General features: G+C 32.3%; 1 protein-coding gene across 2 annotated transcripts in view; it reads right to left on the bottom strand.

Moving 5' to 3' along the window:
• Window positions 1–1,344: 1,344 nt before the first annotated feature.
• The window catches only part of LOC125053075, a 113,574-nt gene continuing 98,610 nt past the window's right edge, over window positions 1,345–16,308 (bottom strand). Inside the window, exons 5-7 of one of the 2 annotated variants that reach the window (XM_047654280.1) lie at window positions 3,414–3,612; window positions 2,171–2,277; window positions 1,345–1,728 (exon numbers count right to left, since the gene is read on the bottom strand). In XM_047654280.1, the coding sequence (XP_047510236.1) occupies window positions 1,678–1,728; window positions 2,171–2,277; window positions 3,414–3,612 (357 nt within the window). In that variant the 3' untranslated portion in view covers window positions 1,345–1,677. Of the gene's footprint in view, window positions 1,733–2,170; window positions 2,278–3,413; window positions 3,613–16,308 lie in introns of both variants that reach the window. The other variant, XM_047654279.1, reaches the window with a different exon arrangement.

The following is a 16,308-nucleotide window of genomic DNA, read 5'->3' as shown; positions in this document are numbered from 1 at the left end:
TACAAAATGGGTATTCTACATAATCATGAAAATGAAACCAAACAGAGACAAAATTGTTTTGACTTGACGCTTATCGAATTATATCGAGATTCAGATTTAATAATAATAAGGCGCATTAATAAACAGATACGTAAATGATAAGTTAAATCATTAACTAGTAGCTAAATTAATATCACGAAATTCTTACAAATAAATTGCCACAAAAGTTAGAATTTTCTCTAACTACTTATTCCTATGGAAAAAAATTAGAAAGATCTTAAGGACGAGTACAAACACAGAACATCAATAACCCTAAATCTAAAGTAAGCGCAAAATAAACGAGTACCCGTCACATACCGATATTTCGAATAAAATTCTACTAAAATAATATTCGACTTCGCCAGACGTTCGCAAGATGTAAGAAGGTTTACCTGCGTTAATGGTTCGGTCACACGATTTAAAATTATTATGGAGCCTAATTTACTGAATGAAAAACAATAAAAAATCTTATTTATATATTCAACAGTGCCTCGCGTATTCACACGTTAATTCGGTCGTAAACTGTAAGACATAGACATAACATTTATTACTAACAAACACACACACACAAAATAACAATCAAAGAAAAAAAATTTTTTTTCATAGTATTGTCTTTGATTAACATAACCTTTACACATTTAAAGAAAAACGCTTTTTACCGGATTAAAGTTATGTTTATTATTATAAATTTACAACTATTTGACATAATTTTAAATTTATCCGACGTTTCTAAGTCACCGTGACCACGCACGCTGTAAAGCACGCGAAACGTCGGATAAATTTAAAATTATGTCAAATAGTTGTAAATTTATAATAATAAACATAACTTTAATCCGGTAAAAAGCGTTTTTCTTTAAAATTTTTTTCCCTTTTCCCATTCGGTTCGTTTCAAGTGTGTAATGTGTGTGTGCTGTGGTTGTAATTGGCCCTGGTTCAGTAGTTTCTTAGATTCACCTTCATTGAAATCAATTCTTTTGGAAAAATATGATTTATTTATTAAATTTCGCAATAATCATATTTCGATTTTGTTATCTGGAAATGTTGTATGAACGCGCACTACACTGAGAACTAATATTTTCTTTATTGAAACTTGAGTTTCGCCTCTAGGGCATTCAGTTCCAAACTGTTTCTAGTGAATATGAAAGCCAATATGTGTTTTACATCAAGAATACAAATACTTAAAATCATATCGAGCTACGTTCTTCAAACATACAATATAAGAATGAATGTCCATTAATTTAAAATTCTAAAAAGTCGATTAATAATAAACTTCTTTATTTTGCTTTATAAAAAAAGTATTAATTTTTTAAGATCAGCCATCCAATTTTTTCTAAATAATATCTTTAAATACAGTTAAGTTTTTTAAAATTTAATTTAGTTTTCGCTTTAGAAATCGCAAACCAAAATATTACACACATATAATATTTATACATGGAAGTTTTACATGATTAATGGAACGATTCCGGAACTGGTAAAATGACGTCATAAGCAACTCATTTCGTAGTAAACCTCCTTGGATTGTCATCTAGTGGCGGCGTCTGGACCTTGATCGGTCAGTGAAAGAAGCCCTCATCTATTTGCGCACGCCACGCTAAGGGTCCACCTCATGGCAGACTTCCATATAGTCGGGATCGTGCATGATGTCCTTTATCATGTCTTTCAGCATTGTGTAACGTGGTACCATCGGGTAGACCTTGGAGCTGACGTAGTCTTTCTGAAAACGACTTGTTTTAGGCTTTTTACTGTTATACTGTTGTGACTACTGTACCCTTATTAATTAAATTAGGGAGTTACATTTTATTAACAGCCTGTTCTGGCTAAAAAAAAATCTTATTAAATATTTTGGAAATAAATATAGCTTATCTTACTCATGGATAATATATCGATAATATTCTAAAGGTGAGAATTCTTAAAATTGCTCCAGTAGTTTTTCAGTACTTCGTTGTAACGTCGTTTCCTCTTTATGGTATAGATTGTACGAAAAATAATGTACCTTCGAAATATGTTTTATTTGTAACACACATACACTAGCATAAGGCTGCCATAAGTAGTATTTAAATAAATATTTATGAAATGTTTCGTAAAGTAAAATAATATAATAAGACATAACATTTGATGTTTTCGTGTAATTTTGTTTAACTTTATCTCTCACCTTCAGTTCTCTAATAAGATTCCTCAACCCCGTATATTTCTTCAGCAGTCGATACAAATCATTAGTCATTTGCGTATTTTCAGTCTCTATTTGCGACGTCGTCATGTCTGCAATACAAACATTACTATCGTACTATCTCGCTGTTACAATTTATGTTTCGATATTAGACTAAAGACGCTTTTTACGGTACGGTTCTTTGTAGTTACAGTGTAGTACTACACTTTTCAATACCAAAAATATTTTATATTAACACAAACTTCGTACTTAGTTGCTGAAATCTAATTAATACAATTGGGGACTGGGAATTCATGGCTGGCTGGCTATTTCCTTAGTCAACAATAGACCCAACTTACGCTAAGCCAATTTCACGGATACTGTAATTAAATAAGAAAGGTAACAATGTATTTTCCCCAAGAGCTTAATTTTACCTCAATAATATTCAATTGCGTTGATATGGAGTTTCGAAGAATGTGTATATTTATATTATATAGGTTCTTTAATGGAATTAAAAAAAATATTAAACACGAAAAATTTTGAAGATCGCAATTTTTTCTTTATTTACTGTCATTGTAGTTTCTAATTTTCAGTACTTTTGGAAGTCAGAGACTTTGTTGCTTAAGAGAAAATGCGAAGATTCTGGTTTCCATACCTATGGGAACAATAATTGTTTCGGGATGCTGAACACCAAAAAGTAATTGCTAATTTTTCTTTAAACAATACGTCCAAAAGACAGAAATGTGATACCTTTTCCCCTATCCTACAAAGTTCACACGCAGTTTAAATAATGCGCCCGGGAGCCTAAGATACGGCCTGTGATGAATACCCAAGAAAACCATCACCCATATGAACTGAACTCTAAATATGTTTTTCATAACAATACTTTTGAAAAATAAATTTGTGGTTATTTCTAATATATAAAATTCTCGTGTCACAGTTTTCGTTGCCATACTCCTCCGAAACGGCTTGACCGATTTTGATGAAATTTTTTGTGCTTATCCGGTATCTATGAGAATCGGCCAACATCTATTTTTCATCCCCCTAAATGTTAGGGGTAGTCCACCCCTAAATTTTTATTTTTTAGACAAAATTTTTAATTTTTATTTTTTTATGATACAGCATTAAAAAATACATACAACCCCTAACTTTCACCCCTCTACGATCAACCCCTATTTTTTAATATAAATGATATGCATGGCAAAACGACGTTTGCCCGGTCAGCTTGTAAAATATAAGAATGGAATACCATTAAGTCTTTCTAGGCGATCCCGTTTTTCGGCAGCTTCTTCGGCCAATTTAGCAGAAGTCTTGACCCCTTCTCCAGATTTTTGGGTCTTCTCCATGATGGCGCACGCTCGAAGAACAAATGCTGGAACAGTTTCCGCCTTTTCCTGTTTTGGGATCTCCACAAGGGACCAGTATTGAGTTTCCAGACGAATAACATCCTGGAATTTAGACGAAACAATTATTGATTTTTTTCTAATCAATTTATTTCACGTGTCACAATGTTCGTTCCCATACTCCTCCGAAACGGCTCGCCCGATTCCTATGAATTTTTTTATGCATATTCCGTAAGTCTGAGAATCGGCTACTATCTATCTTTCAAACCCCTTAATGATAAGGGGTAACTCTAAAAAAAATTGTTTGTTTTTATTACATACAACCCTTATATTTTCAACCCTCAACGATCAAGTATCAAACCCTATTTTAATTAAACATAGATAGGCGAAAACAATGGTTATCATTGCGGAATGTATACCGCAGCAGAAATAAGCACGGAGGCACCGCAAGCCTGCTTCAAATATAAATATCGTCGCGGGATCAAACAATTATCAGATTTTGGGTATATTCTGGCATTGAGAGTGTCCATGGGAGGCGGTATCACTTAACATCAAATGAGCCTCCCGCCCGTTTGCCTCCTATAAAAAAAAGGAAATGCCAAAATTATTCTCGTTCTATTCAATCAATCAAAATACGTTTGTTCAGTTTAGATGCGTCTTAGGGCATGCTTATAAATGTCAAAAACGTTTACAAAATTCGCGAAAGAGCAAGACTACGCCATCGGTTCGCAAAATTACCAGGAGGCCTTGTTCTGAGAAGAACGGGCAAGAAACTCAGCAAGTTTTACCCTCCCTCTACATTACAATTATTCAAAGAAAAAGTCATAAACCACGTCATTAAAGTTACATAAGTAAAAAAAGTATTCTTTATTAGACCCTATTATTTGCTCATCTAGATTTGTTTCAAACAAACATAAACCGGAAACATTATTTGAACAGTTAAAGTTAGTTGATAGTAATGAAACGCTCGATTTAACTAAATTCGAACAAAGTGCTATCATCGAACTAAGTGCAATCGTGTTTAAACTGCATAAGTTTGTGTTGGAAGCCGTCCAATTTCAGCCGATAAAGACTCGCTTCCAAAATTTATTTTATACGAGAAAATAGATGTTAACTTTAATGCATGCAACTTAGTCACATGTGAGCCTAAATGTATATTATACTTAATTTATAACTGGAGTAACTTAATTAGGCAAATGTTGTTTCCGTTTCCGGTGAACCCCTAGATAAATAAGGCTTTCCTGTAATTTATACTAATGGCCTAATTTAAGAACAAATTAGTTAGACGATGGCAATGCTTTTAAATAATTTAAAAAATTCAGAATATCCGTGATGAAAATAACATACTAATGAACGTAACGGCGATGAAATCGCGACAGATCGTGAAAAGGTTTTTAATAGATCTCTATAGATGCACCCGTACATATTAAGTGCCACAGCATACAACGCTGTCCCAATTTAAAAAAAAACTGTCATAACACTAGTAAATTTAGGATAATTAAATCAAAGATATATTGTATATCTATCTGCTACTTACGTCAGTATAAGAAATTTGTATGAATTTTTTTAGTTCTGTACGCGCTGTAAGACTAAGGGTTTGTTTCAGAATGTATGGATAAAGTACCAAATAGCTATGTACCACATAAATTATTTGGAAGATAAATTGTGCTACTTGACACTTCAACGGACTAAGTTGTACGGACAACTTATCCGTACACTGTAAACAGACCCTTAGTTTTCGAAAGTGTAGATATCTATTAGAGTAATTTCGACAATATGCATTTTACACCTATGCTTTACAATTGCTATAACGTTTTTCTACATTGTATAAATGTCTTTAAAAGAATATTAAAGGCCAACGCATTGGCCTTTGGTTGTTTGGTATGGTTGGCCTATACTTTGGTTGTAGGTTTCTATGGCAGGAGATAACCAATCTCTTAATTCTTCATGTACGATTTCTCATCATCCCATATATTTACTAACAAATTGATATGTTAGGTAGAAATTTTACCTCAAATAAACGCACTTCACTTAATCTTAATGAGATTTTCTTCTCTTCGTTTCATAACGGAAAAACGGAAACGAGAAAACTTGTAATACAACATTTCTATTTAGCTCTGTTTTATTTATTTCAAAAGTTTTTAACAAGAAACGGAGCATTTGTTTTGGTAATTGTAGGAATAAACAATATTTCTGTCATAATGGCTTCTTAGACAGCTTTGATGCCCAAGGGAACGCTCCTCCAATAAACTTTCTATAGATGTTTTAGAATATTTTCTTTGACAAAACAGTTCCGAGATTTTATTTATTTATTTACACTTTGTTGCTATATAATATAAAAATTTAACATAATTACATGTAAAGGAAAGGCAACTGGCGGCCTTATCGCTTTCGAGCGATCTCTTCCAGGCAACCACTGTGAGAAAAGAAAAAATTTATTAAATTACATAAGGTAGGCAGGAAGTGCAAAAATACATGTATTTCATATAGTTGTTAAGAAAAAGAAACTAAACTAATAAAGGATACATGAAAAAAATTATAATAATAATAATAAAAAGTGCACACGGATCATTATAATTTAATTTAAGAATTTAACTTCAGATCAGTCTCACGTCAGATAGTAGGTATTAATAAAGTTAGGGATACGATGTGGACAGGTAATGTTTGTACAGATTTTATAGTCAGTCGGAGCAATGGCTTTGGTATCGGCTGCCATTTTCATTATAATTTATTAACAACAAATTCAAATTAGTTCAAAGCCGTTATTTTGTTTATTTGATTTGCCTATATTACATAAAAAAGTCGTGTTTTAACTTGCAGCTGATAGTAACGTTATAGCTCCAACGTATACAATTAAATCTTTATATTTATCTATCTATCTTTATACACCCTCCATTTAAATCAGAACATTATAATTCGAAACACCCTAAAGAAAACCTATCTAGAAAAAATATGCACAAAAAGAAAACAGGATCCACTGGAAGGAATTGGAGGAGGCTTATGCCAAAAGGCACACCGAACTTAGGGATCTCTTGTAACCCTACGTTTAGGAATAAAAGGCTATTATTATTATTATATATTATTATCTATCTTTATATATCACAAAGCTTGTTTATTTGTATTAAAACATTTGCACCATCTTAGCCAATTTTTTGTATATGTTTAAAAAAATTTAGTGTTTGCCTAGTGGTTAAGCATCTGGTTGTTAACACGCGGAAAACATAATAAAAACAAACTATGTTACTGTTAATTCTTGTAAAACTAAACATGTTTATATCGGGGCAATCCCAATTGTTATTTGGAAGTAAACTGACTCACTATTGTATAAGCTCAATAGCCCTTTTGGAAAAACATTCATAAAAAATGTATACAAGAAAGGTTACGAACAAAAAACAATCACAATAAAACTGATAGTTCTTGTAGAATTAAACATGTATATATTATAGTTAATTGACTAGTTTACTATTCTAAAAGCTCACAGCCCTTTTGAAAATTGTCTGGAAAATTTCACGTTCAAACCGATTTAACAAAGGAATTACGTTTCACATTGAACTGACAGTGCACCGAGCTAGGATAACGAAATTGTAAGCCCGAGAGCGTTGCTACAATTTTTAATTCAATACAAAATTGTGTAGATTCTCTTAGATTCTAAACTGCTAGATAGTAGATACAAATGCTAAGATGTACCAAAACATTTTACTATGTATAAAAGATAAACTTAAAAATGTATGATAAATAAACTCGCGTTTTTATGAGTTTGTATAAAAACGGAAATATCTTAGTTATACGAACTGTTTTTATATGCTATCGCCGGGAATCGATATCACTACGTGTTGTATTTATAGACTTAAAACAGACACTCCCAGATTATATATATATCGGAGCAATGTCTCCGTCAAATATAATAACTAAAACTATATATAACTTGTATTCGTGAAAATACTTTAAGACCATACGTTTTTCTTTTATGAATAATTAATTGTTTAACACGTTCACTGCGCCATCATTTTTAAAGAACTTTCAGCTGGTGCGTTGGAGACCTAAAAGATCTCGTAACAAGCCTATCCCCTGGTGCGTTTGAGACCTAATCAGTCTCCTAAAAATACACTTTTGAAAATAATTTATATCTTCCAAAAAACAATGACATATATTTTGAATTTTTTGTGGGTGAAAGATAGCTAATTGCTTTATATTTTGCTAGGTTCGCACGCAGTTACGACATTTGAATAAACTAAAAATACCAAAAAAAAATTAGATATCGATTGTATCTCGTACCGCACCCGAAGATAGTTCAATATGTGTAGTAAGTAGTGATGGGAATAAAATAATATCTCAGTTATCGATTCTAAAAGTTTTATTAATTATGCAAAGTGTTTTTCATTAAAACATGGTAAGCACATTGATTGCTTGTACATTACGCGCAAATGGTAACAATTCGTTTAGTTTTTTTAGAAGCGTCAGTGCTGTTTAACTGCGTGTGCTCCAACGAAAAAGGTTTATCGTTAAATATTTCATAATCAGAATCACTGTCATTATTAGTCAATGGGGGGCAAATTTGAACATTTTCCAAAACAAATATTTTACTGGACGATGCAGCAGTATAATCCGGCGTTGATTTTTTGTTAGAAACCTCAGCAATAAAATAGGTTTTTTACACTTTTTTATCATACAAAAATAATCAACACGCTGGTATATACGCGAGTGTTATTTCCAAAACGTGCCCGCGACTTCCCGAATGTCGATTCTAGGACAACACTAAAAATCCCATCCTCCATCTCTTGCGTCTACGAGGCGTACGATTTCACGAGTACCGACATATCTCCTAACGCAAGGAATTAAAATAATTACAAAACTGTGCGTTAGGGACCTAATCCATCTCTAATTTATTTTTTAATGTCCTTGAATTCAGCTTTAAGTAGGAAGCAAATATGTATATTTGTCCTGTTCATCCTTAAAGAACTTTACAAGTTAGACCCTCCCGCAAGGAGTGAAAAAACACGATTATGTTCAACGCACAATACAAAAGTCCTGCAAGAGATCCGATAGATCTCGTAACGCAGCGAACGTGTTAAAACGACATTTGATATATATTATAAAGTATTATATTCATACTTTAATTGTTCAGTTTAATATAGTATTATTCCCAAGTCATGCTAGCTCTCATAACCCAAACGCTGACTGTCAGAATCAAAGAGACAGCTGAAGTTCCGACTGATTTTTACCTACGAACATGGAGTTGAATAAATAAAAATGCATGACTTATTTTCTGTAATGGTAACAAAATGTTAAGGTCTTTTTAGACATAGTTTTAAAGAGATTATTAAAATCTACTTATGAATAACATTTTAACTTTAATGCTTTTATTATAATGACATTCACGCACATTATAATGTTTATCTAAAGTTTGAATTATAATGGTAGCCTTGATATTATACATTGTTATTGATAAATACACTTTGTCATTGATTAAAAAATAAATAAAGTCAAGACGAAAAGGTTTAAATTACACATTAACAACTAGTATTGTTTACATTCTAATTAATAAAAAGCGTCAGAAAGACAACGGATGTATTTTATGAAACTTACAACAAGTGTATTAAAAACACGAGAACCCCTTTTAAAGTAAAGTAAAAAATCATTTAATAATATAGGTAAAATAATGTACATTTATGACTCATTATTAATGCTTCTAATTTTACATTTACTGCCAGTTCTCAAATCAAAAGCGTAGAACGGAAGCGTAGATTTTTTACACAACGTTTTTAAGGAGCTGCAACCATTACACCATGTTCCACATTACATATTAAGTAATTAATAATAATAACATAAATTAAAAAAAAAACAAAGACTTGTCCTCTATCAGCAGGAGGCATGGTGAAATAGGAGCACGCACTTACATTCTCGTGGGAACAACAAACACATAGTCGAAAGAGAAATAAACCAAGAGAATGATCTGCGCATTCACAAGACACATATCAGAAACTAATAAAATCCAGGAAATTGTTGAGATTTATGCATAATATTACAAAGTCAAAGCAGTCTGGGTTTCCTGGCAACTTAGCCTTCTAAAACCCCTAAAATTCATTGAGTTTCAAGCTAAGCTTTCCTTTACGAATCGAAGTTACCGAGCCGTATTAGTAGATTGGTATAACGGTTGTGTTGAATTTTTAAGTAAGTTTGTATTTTATGGGAATGCTGTTGTACATTTGATTTACTAACTACTATAAGATTCTGTGCACCATATGGAGACCCCTCTTGCACAGGTCGGGATTTGCGACTCTCAGTAACGCTACAACCTTTTAGTGCTGGGCCTCAGATTTCTGTATCTGTTTAATAATCTAGTGTTAACTTAATGGGCAAGTAGGTGATCAACCTTGTTACTTTTGGGTCTAATTATGCCGGTTTCTTAGCTATATTTCCCTTCACCGTACGAGTAATTCTGTCTAGACAGAAAATGCCATTGTTAAACATTAATTCCAATGTATGGGCAACACGCAAGTCAGGGCTGAGAGTGACGTTTTTTATCATCGTTTTTATACAACGCCATTTGTACTTGAACTTTAATAGATAACGTCACTGTTTTGAAGATAATTGGTATTAATCTCTATATATATAAAATTCTTGTGTCACAATGTTCGTTCCCATACTCCACCGAAACGGCTTGACCGATTCTTACGATTTTTTTTATTTATATTCAGTAAGTCTGAGAGTCAGCTACTCTACTACCTAATCTATTTCAAACCCCTAAGTGATATGGGGTGTCCACCCCAAACATTTATTTTTTTATTTTTATACAACATACAAAAATACATCCAACCCTTAATTTTCATCTGCCCTCTACGATCAACCCCAATTTTTTATTTGTTAGTTAAGAACTTATAACTTGAACTCTGAGGTTTATATAGAGACAAATCACAGAAAAACCTAAAAGGTCTTCATTCCGAAAAACCTCGTCTCTGGGATAGCAAAGCAAAATGTTCCATGTTGGTATGTACTAAAGAGATAGGCTAAGTAAAATCACATTAAGGAGAAAAGAAAGTTCGCGGGGGCTGCTAGTATTAATATATGTGTCTTAAGCCCTATAACACCTGTGAGCTATGTGTATTTTTGAGTCGTTTTCAGTACCTTTTTTAAAAGGCCACACTTTATGTTCGCATATAATCTATTAGTACATACCTACAGTAGAGCTACTAATCTTTATTACATCCAGTACAAGGTTTTGTCTGCGAGGCTGCATAAAGCAATATTAAATTAATTCCATTAAGTACGGAGCTAAGAAATTAACAATGTTATAAGCTGATGTAAGCAAATTACAGCAAATGTCGCGCTGGCCGTAGCATTTGAATATAAACTCAATTTTGCATAATAAACATTGTTATCTCTTATGAGAATTTGTAATCTTATTTTGCATCTACCTGAATAATACTACAGAGGAATGGTAAAGCTCGCGCATATATGAAGATTTTATGTTTGATTTCTGTCTAGAGTTTCTATATCGCGTTTTTGTAGAGACGATATTTGTACTAAAAATTCAAAGCCAAATTGTGGAATGTTTATCAGAAATCTAGAGGTTTTAAAATGTAAGATTTTGTCAAAACTGAAATATCTTATAAATCTCAGTTATCACCTATCATATTATGTAATAAATTATATTACACGAGGAATATTAAGTATCCTTTTAACTTGTTAGTTAGTGGTTCGATAAATGCAATACCTCTAATAACTACCTATCATTATTTTTAATTTTTTTTTAACACAACTTAGTGTTGCAAAACATAAATCAGTGGCGCTACAACCTCTTTAGGTCTTGGCCTCAGATTTCTGAATCATGATCATTTTTAAATCTAAAAAGCAAGTAGGTGATCAGCCTCCACTGCCACACGAACAATTTTTTGGTCTAAGACATGTCGATTTCCTCACGATGTTTTCCTTCACCGTTCGAGCAAATGTTAAATGCGCATAGAAAGAATATCCACTGGTGCACGGGGATCGAACCTACGACCTCAGGTACGAGAGTCGTGTTGCGTAGTCCATAATTTTATTGAAGAAAGCATATAATACATCAAGGTCTTTTTAACGCAGGTGTAAAAGCTGGGAATACCTAGTAGCTTATAAAAGAGTACCCGTGTCAGTAAACAAAGGTACAGCGTGAAAATCAGTTTCGATAAAGTAAATATTGGATACTCAATACAAAATTGAAAAGTTTCTTTACTCTGTAGCTGGTTGTGAATTTGCATTGTTGAAAATCGGAAATAAAAGTTGGAAGCGTAGTATTGCCAGCCAAGTTAGATTATTTTATCGCGTCGAACCAACTATGACGTGAAGCTTTCAGACCACTAAGGTACAAAAGGAATAAAATAAATGATTTTCCCACTCTTCCTCTTATTCTAAATCTTTAATTCGTGATTTTAATTCAACATCGGAGTTTGCTTAATTTTTGTGACTATACAATGATTATTTATTTATTTTTGTGACTATACAATGATTATTTATTTATTATGAATCGAATCTTGTTTGAGCAAGAACGGTTTTTTTATATTTTCGCTATTGCATTGGCTAATATAGAAACATCGTGAGGAACCCGGAAATCGTCACACTCAAACATCGACAGTGTGTGTCAGAAACACAAAAGCTTCTCTTGTAAAATGTTATACGTACTGTATAATATGCACTATACTGTATACACTATACGTACTATACTGTTGTAATGTTATGTTATGTTATACGTCAGTTTCACGTATAACATAACAGTATAGTTGAAAATCACAGTAAATCCATTGTTATTACCAGACAGCTCTTCCTGTCTCCCCTTTTATCCCTTTCCAATCCCCGTCACCCCATTTCCCGTATGCTTTAGGATATTGTTTAGGATGAAATTATAATTAGGATATCACGTTCCTTATATTTTTAATACAACGCTAAACTGATTTACTTACTTACTTACGCTAATTTATAGCGTTCTCTAAACTACTTAAAGAACTTTATAACATCAAAAAGGCATTATTTCCTATTTTGATAAGGCGCATAAATAATATAAAAAATTACTGTAAAAGATCTGAAATTTTTAATATTACTAAATTTAAATATTGTTAGATAATAAATTGGACTGTATTATAAATAGAAGATAAGTTTAAATATATAATCACAGATTTGAATAAAGAACAAGTGACGGTAACTGAAACGCACTGAAGAGTATTGAAATTCTTTAACGCACTTTGACCTCCCACCTTATGCTCTGGGTTCTTCAGATGGTGCACGGCACTAAATTGTCAAGGATAATAATTAATATTAATATGACAGGCAAAGGTTTGTTGAAGCATTCGAACGGGCACAAATTTATCTAAGAACTGTACAATGCCCTATTTGCCATTGCATCACAAGAAGTGAGGGTAGGCTTTTGGATGAATGTTAAACCACCCATTTAGTCTAGTAAAGCTCGAACAAATATTACATGTTGATAAAATTGTAGTTGTATAAAATTTTTGTTTTAGTTAGTGTTGAATAAAACTGTGTGTGGTTATGATTTATTATCTGCAAGAAATTCAAAGATCAGCCACAAAAACAGGAATTCTTTCATATACCACAGGTAATGTTGAAACGTCCTGATTTATAACGTGTTACGAAATTGGATGAAAGGAATGTACGATGTACAATTTATCTTTTTCCTCCTTAATTTGGTATGTCACGTTTCGACGCATTGCTAAATAAATAAAATATATGAAATAAGTAATTTTACCAAAAATGTATAGGATTTGGATAAACAGGAGTAATAGTTTGCCCTAAGTCTCGTTTCTTAATCATACCTAAAAACCGTGAGTTCAGAATAAAAGACATTTCACGGACTTTTTTTCTATGTGCGCAATTTAATATTCGTGCGTACGGTTGTGAAACATCAATAGAAACAAAAGAAAATAGATACAGGAATCTAACCCAAGAAAGGATTGTAGCTCCACTAGTTTGTTTGGGTTGATAAAACATATTATGTTAACTGGAAGTGATAAGAGTATATTATAGAGTTTAAGTTTTAGAATTCTTTTAATTCAAAATTAACAAGGTTTAATTTTGAATTAACATTTTACAAGGTAAAAACAAAAATGAGAATAAATTAATCTGGCTTATAGTTAAGAAAAAGTACAAAAGATAGACTTATAGTTAGAAATAAAATTGCTTAAAATTAAAAACTTCTCAAGGCAAATTGTAAACTAACCAATGAAAACTCATTCAGTCGAATAATACTGTTTTAATAAAAGCATTATGCCGTTTAGCTTCACGCGTAGTACAATATGATAAGACAGGAATGAGCTCTATAGATAAATGTAAATTATGACTGAATTATATGTGAATAAACAGTCCTATTCAGAGAAGGTCTACACATTCTATCCCGCTTTTATACATGCGAAGTGACAGGAGAGAGATAAGGACCAATTTCCAATATCTATTTGACACCTATAATAACGACCAATGTATAGTGTGCGCCAACCACCGCGGTGGCTCTGTTGTTCAAACGCCAATAAACCAATTAATACACCCAGACGTCCATACAAATTGCTAATTGGAACACAAGCTATAACAAGCGATTATACTATAATATTAAATTGTTTTCAGGACAAGTACTGCTGAATATGTTAAGCAACAACTTTTAATTTAAAAGTTTGTATATTTTGCACAGGTCAAAAAGGGAGGATAGTTTTATAATTCTTAATTCAAGTCATCTACAAAATTAATTCAAAAACAATTTATATTTACTTTTTGTTGTATTAGATTAACCAATGTTTTTTTGTAATGTTTATATCGTAAATAAGGGCAGCGGTGCATCCCCAAAAAAATACCAAAATTATTTAAATAACTTTAATTAATTACTACTACAATAATTGAAACTTAATTAAATATGAAAATTGAATCGCTTCCTTTTATAATGGTGTTGCGTCAGAGGGTTACAGGTAATGCTTATGCGTGGCAAAGAGAGTGCAATGCCTATATGTAACACGTATGTTAACAGAATAAGGAAAAAAACATAACAAATTGCTTGAATTTCCCAAAAAACAAGAGAATGTAAGCATGAGGTATTGGTCACATTTTGAATCTATTTTTTCCCGTCGGAGTTCGATACCTATTAATTATTTATTTATAAGTTAATTATTTTAACAGATTTTAACTTACAACAGTTTTTTAAATAATTAAAAAAGCTATTTGTTATGTTTTAAACATAGACATGTATATTTTAATGTTATTTGTACGGTTTTATTTACTTTATTTGGTTTATATTAATTATCAAAACAGTGTAAACTCGGTAAAAAGGAACGTCAAAGAGCATTTTATCCGTCGCCAAAAATGGATTGTCTTTGTAGGGTTTGGTTATTGGGATGCAGATCGGAGATCGATCAACTGTCACGGTCTGATCTCAGATTGTTTTCAATATAAGATTGTGGATAAATGATTGGGTTCCGGCGTAAAACCTTAAGCGCTGATCGACAAACTCGAGGCTCAGATAATCATTTGTTTGAAAATCTTTTTATGTAAATAAGATACCTTTAAATAATGCCAATATAATTTCGGCCGTTTGTGTAAATGTCAATCTTCGTGTACATGATTGCACGTTTGTGATTGATTCGTTCGTGATCACGGATTCGTCGTGGCGAAGATTGCATCTGCATTAATGCGTTTTGACTAGTGTTTACACAATACATTGGTTTTCTCAACATGGCGTTAAAGCTAGTCATGGATTTTATATAAATGAGTATTGTGTGATGTAAAAAAAATGTTGCTAACATTATAAGTATTAGTTTTGATGAATGAAGAAATAAAAATAGTATTAATACAAATATTTTACTAATTTTCTATTTCCGCCGGATTTGGCAAATTTTCTTTTTAGAACCGGGCAATAATATCTCTACTAGTTATCGTCAAATCTTGCAGCGTAACTTGAACAATACTATGAAATATCTCATACATTGCCTAGCTAGCTGCGGACCTTGAAGATAAAAGAAATCCAACTACGTTCATATCTGAGACCACAACTTATGTGTTGAAACTACTTTTGCAATTTTTATCACTGGTGTAAGTTTTAATTAAAAAGAAGATAAACGCCAGCGTTGCGGAGCAGAAAATTAAAACTTGCTCATCGACTTTATAAGTATTTTTAATTTTATCGATAAGGCTGTTGAGAATTTATGTTTCAGTTTAGTCTTGTCTAAAATTACATCCCTAGACTGGTTGTATCAACATAAGTGAAAAGGTATAAAAAGAGGCCTAGCGGTCTTATTAAGTGGCAGCTAGGTGAGGGATACCGGGTTCGATTCCCGGTTCGAGGGAAAGTTTTAATTTAATTTAAATTTGTTCTCGGCCTTTGGGAGGGTTGTGCGGTACCGGGCGAGTGCCTAAACCGTACATGGAGGACACGGTCGAAGTTCTAAGGCAAGCACGAATTATAAAAAATCTTATACTTGACGCTGGCTAATGCAAAAACCGTGCCAGAGCCATAAAAAAAAAAAAAAAGGTGTATAAAACTAAGATTTTGTCAGTGACAAAAAATATACTGACGTGTCAGCTTTGTTTTGCCGGGTTAAAGGTTACATTAAGTTACAAATTACGTATAATTATGATGAAATTGGTTTAGTTAAATGTTTGGAAAACGACTTTTCAACTTTGTATTTTGTATTTTATACTTTGTATTATTGTTAACAGTTTCTATAAATATTTCCTATAGTTTGAGCCTTGAAAAATTAACCCTCAGAGTCCCACGCTGAAGCCACTAGGCCAACACTGCTCTCAACAAACTTTTTTTAACTCCTAAATATTATT

This window comes from Pieris napi, chromosome 10, assembly GCF_905475465.1.
Source record: "Pieris napi chromosome 10, ilPieNapi1.2, whole genome shotgun sequence".
NCBI classification, from domain to species: Eukaryota; Metazoa; Arthropoda; class Insecta; order Lepidoptera; family Pieridae; genus Pieris; species Pieris napi.
Note: the sequence above shows the minus strand (reverse complement) of the source record. Positions and strands in the feature narration are given on the sequence as shown.